This window comes from Paroedura picta, chromosome 3 (genome assembly GCF_049243985.1).
Source record: "Paroedura picta isolate Pp20150507F chromosome 3, Ppicta_v3.0, whole genome shotgun sequence".
NCBI classification, from domain to species: Eukaryota; Metazoa; Chordata; class Lepidosauria; order Squamata; family Gekkonidae; genus Paroedura; species Paroedura picta.
In genome coordinates, this window is record NC_135371.1 from 19858715 (window position 1) to 19868766 (window position 10052).

The 10052-nt window shown below is 41.0% G+C and overlaps 1 protein-coding gene across 4 annotated transcripts in view; it reads left to right on the top strand.

Annotated features, from left to right (window-relative positions):
• Positions 1-6837, top strand: part of PTPRG (protein tyrosine phosphatase receptor type G) — a 622240-nt gene extending 615403 nt beyond the window's left edge. For all 4 annotated transcript variants that reach the window (XM_077325006.1, XM_077325002.1, XM_077325003.1 and 1 more), the window contains one exon: positions 146-6837. In XM_077325006.1, coding sequence (XP_077181121.1) covers positions 146-292 — 147 coding nt within the window. In that variant the 3' untranslated portion in view covers positions 293-6837. The remainder of the gene's footprint in view (positions 1-145) is intronic.
• The last annotated feature ends 3215 nt before the right edge of the window (positions 6838-10052 follow it).

The following is a 10052-nucleotide window of genomic DNA, read 5'->3' on the forward strand; positions in this document are numbered from 1 at the left end:
ATAAATATCCAATCCTTAACATTTTAGCAACCTAGATACGTATTGCCACTGGCACAGCTGACATCCCCAGCTCATGCGCCCTCCAAAGCTCAGTCGGCATGTTTGACATCCTGAAACGTTCTTTGGTCTTTCCTTTCCTTTCCAGGACCAGTACCAGTTTCTTTACAAAGCAATGCTAAGCTTGGTCAGCACTAAGGAAAACGGAAACGGTCCCATGGCACTGGACAAAAATGGCGCTGTGATGGCCAACGACGAATCCGATCCTGCAGAAAGCATGGAGTCTCTTGTCTAGTTGGGAGACTGAAAAGGCACTTACTTAATTTGTGGGATTTCTGAAGACTGCGTGAACTTTTGGAGGCCTTTTTTTGCCAGACTCTAGGTTATTCAATAACCCGGTTACTTTTTTACACTGATAAAAAGTTTTGATATTTATTTTTTGCCATTTTATGTCTTAATGATATCCTACTGAGCATTTGCACCTCTGTTTATTTCACATGGTGGAACGCAATTGTGTCTAGTTTGCACTATATGATCAGTGTTAACTGCCTATAAAGTCGTAATACACGAGCAAGCAAAGCAAACCCTGATGCGACATTCCATGATGATGACAAAACGTGCTCCTCTTTTAGTTGACGATACCCTGAAGGTTCGTTAATCGCCACGAGCCCCGACTCTAAAGTCTCGAATGCTAGACCAGAAGGATTCTTTTTGAGTTAACCAGAAATGCTGTACCCTTGACATCCTCCGATATTTATTGCTTAATTTTCATATAACTTTGGTAATTGTTATAGGTCTTTTGTATTCCAGGAACATGGATGAGTGCGGTTCGTTTCTTTCCAGACAACGGGGTGAGGTGATCACTGGCAAATGCTGAAGTGCAGTAGCTTCCAGATACGGAACACTCGTTCTATCTATATATATATATAATTTTATTTCTTTGTTTACACGGGAGCCTAAGAATGGCTTATCACGGAGCATATAAAATGACATTCCCAAAACACAGATAGCAATTCATGTCTGAGACAGAATCTAAAAGTTGGTTTTTGCAGCCTCGCTGATTCTAAAGTTTTTATTTTTGATTCTGCAGCGGCAAGATGAGGAAAATATTTTGATATTTTGCCATGGGCAGTTTAGTAATCAACTGTGCAAAAAACTACTATCAGTTCCTTTTATCCCAAAAGCACTTGGTAGCAGTTTTCTCAGTCCCTGTACCACTCAGCATTTTAAACATATAGTTCCTTAATTCTTCTGAAGCAGGACCTCTGACTTGAGAGTATGTGACATGATGGAGAAAGGAATTTCATAATTTAATAGCTGTTAGATGCTGTTTTTTACAGGTATGTAATTTTCCTACTTTAGTGCTAAAACGTACTGATCCATATTACTGGTGAAGTGATCTAATAAAAAAAACTACCTATAAAATGACACTCTTCCTCTTTTATTTTTTTTAAACCAAACTAATTATTTAGCCTTGATATTCTGATTTCATATATTCACTCCCATATATTGTACATTGTACTTATATGATTCCTACTTAACTGCCAGTTAATCTTGCTAAAATCCATTTTTCATTATCTTCCAAATGGGTATGCCTGATTCCAGGGACTTAAAACTTTTCCAAACAATTTTCTGGGCACTTCACTTCACCCGCCTCCCCAAAACACTCTTTATTTGCTGTGTTAAAAAAGGGGGGGGGAGTGAAGTGAGTTGTATGGAGAAACTTGTTCCATTGCCAAAATCATCAGAAGTCACTGTATATAAGTAGTAACTACCCACAACAGTATGAGCCTCTTGTGGCGCAGAGTGGTAAGGCAGCTGTCTGAAAGCTCTGCCCATGAGGCTGGGAGTTCAATCCCAGCAGCCGGCTCAAGGTTGACTCAGCCTTCCATCCTTCCGAGGTCGGTAAAATGAGTACCCAGATTGCTGGGGGGTAAACGGTAATGACTGGGGAAGGCACTGGCAAACCACCCCGTATTGAGTCTGCCATGAAAATGCTGGAGGGCGTCACCCCAAGGGTCAGACATGACTCGGTGCTTGCACAGGGGATACCTTTACCTTTACCCACAACAGTAAAATTAAACCGTGGGCCTTGCTGTGAGTGAATAATAGGGATGGCCCCAGGGGTTCCAATAGCTGCATAACTGCCACATTGCAGCCATCTAAATTAGCCACTTGTAATGGCTTGTGCTGTCATTTGAAGCATATCCCTGAATTGGCTTACTTGGAATCACCTCTCCTTTCCTCAATTTATTCCATTTGCTTTTTTATGCCAGTGCAGTTTAGTACAAAAGAAAGGCGTGTGCCCACCTGTTAAAAACCATAACTGCTTATAGCGTTGGAGTGGGACTAAGGGTCCCTCTGTTCTAAAGGCGCTACCAGATATAGGAAATAGTTTTCAGTGGTGGGAATGGCTGTGTTTTTCTGTAAGAGGATCAAGGTTCATTCAGCGTTGACACCAGTCTACTTCTTACTGAAGTGGTAAACATGGATGAGACGGCTTTGGAATCTAGACAGGCTTATTCTGAATATTCATATGGATGAATGTTTTTTTGCATACAAAATATAGATAAATTCCTCCACACTGAAAATGAGATGTAGGGGAGAAAGGTTGTAGCTTAGCATTCTCCCTTTCGGGTAGAATTTTCTATGCAGTCTGAAATGGTGTCATCGAGATATACGTTTACTGCCTCAATAAGAACAAGGACAGTAGGGGTCCTGTACCTCCACCCACAGGCCCTACTTTTACCATACCCATCAGAAACAAATTTTCTAAAAAGAGCTGCTGGAAATTCTAATATTTGATAGTAATTGAACAGCATCCTCAAAGAAGGAATTAGGTTATTTTTTAAACTTCAAAAATACTTTACCACCACTACAAAAACGCTCTGTAATATTACAAAAGGGGCTATGTGTGTATTCTAGTTGCTGCGGTGTTGTTGCTCCCATTTACACTGTGGCCTCACTAGATATATGCGAAAAAACTGCTCCTTTAAAAACCGGTCAGTTGTTTGTTCTCTAAAATTAGATAAGAGATATTACGTTGGGCGTTAAATAAATAACAGAGGAAAATCTAAAGCGGGAAAGCTGAAAGTGGCCATGATGCCATTAACAAATATTGAAGCTCTGCCCACATGCAGCTGCTGAAGATTTAGCCTTTGTTCATGAATTTCTTCACATGGACCAATATAATTTAAATGAGACAGTCACCCATTTGGAACGCTTTCACTTAATATGGATGACCATTAGCTGAGGTTCAAAACTGTTGCTATCAAGACACAAGCTGATGCATGGGCATTTGTCTCCCATTCTCCATACAATAAAAAAAAATACCGTATTCCCTTAAATAAATGCCTTTTCTTAAAACACTGTTGGCATGCCGTGTGAAAAGAATCCATGCAAGAGGTAAATTGACGGGCAACATGAAAGCTGCTTGGAATCTCATCAAACAGCTGCTGGTAACTAAATTAATCAAGTGCCTCTCTTGATATTTCTGCCCATTTTAAGTTTGAATCCTATAACGATACACAGTTTAAATTATTGATGTGGTGCTGGAAAAAAATATGATGAAAAAAATCTCTAGAAGATCCTCCTCCACCTTTTGGCGATTCCTTTGCTCAGAAGAAGGAAGGGTTTGAGTAAACCACTGCCAGATGCTTCTCTTTGCCGTACAAATCTTGTAGACCCGTTTTAAGATGGGGGCATGGATAACTGTTCATGCTATTATCGAGAGGCACACTGCTCGCGCTGGCGTCAGGGACAACAGGGACTTCATTGCTGGCAACGCGCACTGTTTCAGAAAGCCACAACGTCTGAACATACAATGAATTTTGATCACTTCACTTCTGAGATTTTGTGGCAAGGAATGATGACTGGTTCAAGAAGTAAAAGAGGTGTTTTTTTTAAGTTTAGTTAAATGTGTTGCGAGCTTTCATTTCAGTCTGATTTTGTGGAGGGGATACCACAGAGGAAAATGAATGTGTTTGTGACAAGACTGCCCGGCTGTCCTAAAGCCGCGTCCTTGAAATTTGTACCAGTTGTGCAAGGATATGTTTGTGTAGAAAGTCAGATTAGACCTGCATAGCTGAAGGATGGCTATTTGTGAAACCAATGCTGTGTGATCTCGCATTTCACTTTTCTTTCATGCTTTCCTAGGACTTACTCCACAAGTAGATTGCTAAAGAAATTGTTTCCAGTTGAGAGGACGTTAGTTCAAAGAGACAAATCAGTCAAAACCAACTTAAGTCCCGATAATTTAAAAGAGAGTTAAATGCTAACGTTTTCTAGACTTAGAAGGATTTTTTTCCTTGCTGTTTTACATTAATTCTGTCTTTCTACCACTAGGATATGGAAAGCTGTGGCCATGATACCAATTTATTAATTGTAATACTGTTTCTCTGTGGAAACTCTGAATGTATGTGAAGAGATTAGTGGTCTCAAAGTTCTGAGATACTATCCCTTGCTTTGCCTTCTAACGTCAAGTCCCATGTTCTTTATAGAGACATCTTTCCGGTGACACCTGAATTTTAGTTAAATTGTAAATATAAGCCCTTTCTATTACTAGATGTTCTCAAATAACATTTAAAACAGTTACTGATACATCATGGCTTGGGTTTTATCACACCTATTGGAAGCAAATGGATACTCTGAAAAATACTGTGAGTGCTTACCTGCAAGGCTGTGAAAATCAGTATATCTGCCTCATGGTCTGAGGCTTCACCTCAAGTAAAGGGCAAGGCATTCCTAGATCTACAAGTAGGTATTTTCTTTACTACCTTTAAGTGTCACTCTCAGTATCATTTGGACAGACTAACTGTGGAGTCCTAAAAACAATTTCCTGGGAGTAAATATTGAATAGACGGCAATGGTTCTCAACCTTCCTAATGCCGCAACCCTTTAATAAGTTCCTCATGTTGTGGTGACACCCAACCATAAACTTATGCAAGTGCTCTTTCACAGAAATTTAACCGAAACTGACCAATGGCATGAAGATCCATTGTTCATGATTGTATATAATTTGTTTTTTTCCCCGGGGTTTCTCAGTCCAGTTCTGTCTCTTGTCCCACCATGCTGATCTTGCTCTTTTCTGCTGTTCCAGACAGACGAATGCTCTATCTCGATGTACCCCGGCCAAGCTGCTCGCCCTGATGTGACCTCTGTGAAAGGGTCATTCGACCCCCAATGGGGTTCCGATCCCCAGGTTGAGAACTACTGGAATAGAGCTATGTAGGACACTGAGTAGGAGTCCTCTCTAAACCAAAACTTGCATTTAAAACACAGAATTGTCCTTTAGCATTTCAGAGTATCTGTTTTTAACAGTGAGCAAGGAAAGACCATGGGACAAGAATGTGTGTGTGTGTGTGTGTGTGTGTGTGTGTGTGTGTGTGTGTGTGTGAGGGAAACTTTGAGGAACCATTCTATGACAGTGGGACTAGAATCTGATGGGCAAAGTTTTGCTTCATTAAAGTTCTGAATGATTTCTTTAAACTCAGAAGGATATGTTACAGCACTATCGAAACACTGTCCCTTTTAAGTGACATAGCACAATGACCTTGTTATGAATACCTGTTTGCTTGTAAACTGATATTTTAGTAGCGATATCAATTTTACCAAAGAAACATAATACTAATTCTTAGCAAAAATACTGGGGGGGAAATTTAAAGAAAAAAAAAAAATAAGAAGGAAAATGTAGTTGTCTCAAGGACTTAGCAGTCATGCTCTCAGATTCATTCTCTTCTGCCATCCGCTCCTGTGGATAGACAGTTATGTTAAAATTGTGCCAGTGAATTTTATACGAAGGGGAAATGCCTTGTTGCTAATCCACTGCATTTCACTTCATTTCTTTAAAAAAAATACATGTAGTTCTCAACTTTCTTGTCCTCCGTTTGATCTTTCTCTCTTGGTTGCCATGATAAGCCATGTATGCTACATTGGCTTTGCTTCGCTGTATAGGGAAGGCATGCAAAACATACAGGGAGAGAGACAGAATGCAAAGAAATGAATGAAAAGACACGGCCTCGACATTATCTTAGCTGTTCAACTGTTTTTAGTATTTTTGTTAGATATTTACAAAGGGAAGCCTTTTCTACAGAGGATAATTAATGTCAAGAAAAATGTCTTGAGTTTTGAAAATAAGCATGTCTCCAGAAAAGGAGACAGTCAATTTTATAAAATGTCACAACTCTCCAACATTTGGGGTAGTGACCTTTCTTTTGTTAGAACCTTTGAAACTAGCAAGCAGCCATTGTTTCTAAAGAACTAAGTATTCATCTCTAGCCATGCTTTTCTTTCCTTCATTATTGAATAGCAAAAATCATTAAAACTGTAAATATTTTGTTGCTTGAATAAGCATCTTCTGGGAACTTTGTATCTATGGTATATAATCATAGAATTTTATATTTTCATATAAAGCTAATTTTTTTCTAGTTTCAACTTCTTCATAGGTTTTTGTTTTCCCCTTTTGTGGTGGATATGTGACTCCATACTTTCTGTGTATTGAAGTAGTGAAATGCCATCACATTCCAAAAAGAATTCGACACATGTTATTTCTTTGGGACGGTGATTGTCAATGCTGGATTTTCTTTAAATTCCATTGTCAGTGTGTGCAATAGGAATTAGACTTAGCCAGTCACTGGATAAGTTTGTCTCATTGACCCATTGGGAAAAATGTGGTGTTTGGTTTGGGGGAGTTATTAATTTTTGTTGCCTTTTTTTTTTCCTTTTTGTAACTTGAAGAATTTCCATTTTATGTTTAAAAGTATATCGAATCATTCTATTATAGTGTTATTTAATATGTAAATTGTATTGCTATACATAAAATAAAGTATGGTTTTTGATGTATTCACACGTCTCGCTTAATTTTTGGACTGCATAAACTTCTGTCCCAATACCAGTAAGAGAGGCTTGTGCTTTGAAGCAAATTTTGGTGCATGGACCATTTATACAGAAAGAATGCAGATGGAGCGGCCACAGGATCCTGTTGCTAGCCAGGCTGGTAAAGTAAACACGTTTGAATAAATAAAGTCTACATCTCTATTGTCCTGAGCATATAGATGTAAGGTATCTCACTGGTAGCCCATTTGCCATTTGTGGGTCTATATTCTGCTGTTTTAGGCTATTCATTGCATGGAATTCTATGTTGAACAACTAGATTTGAGCCCCTTTGTTTTGGTAGCAAAGTTTGCAAAACTTAAAAATCTTATTTCTATATGTCCGGCCACTCCTGGGCTCCCACTTGGGAGACCAGACTCCTGACCATCCCGGCCACCACAGGGTGGTTCTCCCCCTTACCTTGGTGAAGACTCCAGGCACAGGGAGGCACCTCACCCCCTCCCAAAAGGATGTTGGCATGGATTCTCGTGGCAGGGCAGGCCACTAGCATGCTACTCACCCAGCCACCAGGCCTGACTGCAGTGGCAGCTAGCCACCTGCCAGCTCATTTGAGCCTCCGGATGCACCAGGTGGGTCAGTACCAACAAGCCCCGCTCCAAGCCCCAGCTCCAGAGCAGAGAGGTCATGCATGGTCGCAGCCATGGAGGCCGCAACCAGCTGTCATGCTGCACTGTGCGGTCCCTGCCTTAGATGCCAAGGCAGGAGCATGGGGCCTTATGACTTCAGGGGCGGAGCCCAGAAGGAAGGCCAGGCGGGGATGTTAAAAGGAGGAGGCAACAGAGAACAGGTATCAGATGCAAAGGAGAGGAGTGGCAGACGTACATCTTTGTACTGTGGAGCGGAGGAGAGGATGCAAAAAGGAGAATGGGAGTGAGAGAAGCTGGAGGCAGAGGAGGCCGACTGGGTCCCCTCTGTGGCAGAGGCGGATGAGGCAAATTCAGATGGTGATGTTCTCTCTCCGCTGTCCATCCGCCGTCCTCCAAAAGGGTGAGCTGAGCCCCACATCTTGGGGCAGACACTAGGGGGAGCCCTAGCTGACAGATGGTCCAGTGGGACTCTATAGTTTCCACACCAACAAAAACATCTGCAGAATGTGGTGGAGAAAATGAAGTACATCTAAGTGCTGTTTTTTTATATATATAAAATAAAATTAGGCCATGTTCATCAGGGAGCATACTCCCATGAATCAATTTTGCATTTGGCATAGGAGTAAGTATATTGTATGACCATCTTAAATATTATAGGGCCTTGATAGAGAAAATACTGGGTCTGGACAAAATAAATTCAGCTTTGTATAAATATTTTTCCAGCCCCCTGAAAAGGATCAATATCTTTCAGCCCTTTAGTATACATCCCACTAAGAAGACAAATAAAATTGTCAAATGCTTTGTGCCATGGCATTTCTATATCTATAATGACATTGGGGGATGACTTGCAGCAGGCCGCTTAAATGGACAGGAAACAGTTTGCCTTTTTTCCTTAAAATCAAGGCTTCTCACCATCATAAAGCAATACCAAATGCAAAACAAAGCACTAAGTGAAAAGCTCACTAAAATAATAATGAATCAGTAATACATACAGTTAACTCATGGCTAGAGATTCTGTAAGAAACAGCAACAATGATTCTACTGTGTACTCATCTGGGTATTTCATATTATCTATGAACAATTCAAATATGATTCTCCATTTCATAACCCAGAAATACCTGTAGGCCTGAAGTTATTTTTTAAAAGTGGATTTCCAGGTTTGCTGGAGATAATGTAGCCTGGCTCATCAGTGTTTGCAAGAAGCTAGTCTCATGGAACTACTGATATTTATGTATTAATTCATTAAAATATGTATACTCACCTTACTTTTTAGTTCAAGGCAGGCCCAATTGTTGATATACATCACCATCTGAAGGGGGAAGAGCTGCATCCTGACAGTACAAAAGGGTTTAGATGGGGATGTCATTCAGCAATAATCAAGACAAATGTTGGTGCACATTGATGGCTCTGGCCTGGGATATAAAATTATAATCCAGTTTTCACAGAATGGTTGCCAGGTCCCTTCTCGCACCTGATAGACAATGGCCCATTATGCATGGCCGCCGAAACAGCAATTTCGGTCACATGGAAAACACGGAGGGGGAAGAAGCGAAGCAAATCACTTATGCACGGGACGGGATGCAACAGCGACAAAACCCAGAGTAACCGATTATGCACGCGGCAACCCCGGCGCCGCTTCTGGTTGCGCCCTGGTCACCTGGAAGCTGCGCTTTCTTCTGCATTTCGCTAATGTGGCTTTTTTGGCGGCATGCACCAAATCTGCGGCTGGTTGCAGCCGGCGCCGTGCGTTATTGGTGATTTTAGTCGCCGCCATTCCACCCCGAATGTGCGCTATTCCCCCTGTGCATAATGGGCCAATGGGAGGTCTTAGAAGGAGATGAAATGGACATTGTTTACAGGATTCAAAAGGTTTATGAAGCTACAGTGTTGTGCTGGGGTGAATTTTGTTTTGGGGGGGCATTTCTGTTGATTGATTGTTATTTATTAATTAAATTCAAAAAAAAATATTAAAATGAAAAAAGAAGGAGAAAGACAAAGGCCTCGGCTTTGTTGCATGCATAACACAGGACATGTCATAACACCAGGAAAGTCTGAGTGACACTCTGATATTTGGACAACAATCTATGATAAAACCAGCTTCTACAATAGAGTTTTTGCCCAAATGCCAGAGTGTCACCCAGATGCCATCACTTCCTATGTGATCCTGGCTGTTGACAAGGCCTAGGCCTTCCTCTTTCTCCGTCTATCCCGCTAGTCAGCTGATTAGCGGCTAATGGGTGTGGGGGGGTAGCAGACCCCTAGTCTCCACCAGGGTCTGGTAACCCTAGCTCACAGTCAACTCTTATCCTCTTAACAGACGGCATGAAAAAAGAACCCGCAGCAATTAACCGATTAAAGATGGAGCAGTTATATTGGCTGTTTGTGCAACACAATAGCTAGGAAAATAATTTGTGATCCAAGATGTCAAGTTGGCAAGCCCATTTAGCATGCCCGCCCCCTCGCCATCTACCAAATGAGGATAGTAATAGCAGCCTCTCTTACAGAGCTGTTATAAAGATTATGTGCGAAGCCCTTTGAACACTAAGTGCTATATAAATGCTAAGTGCTACTAAATTT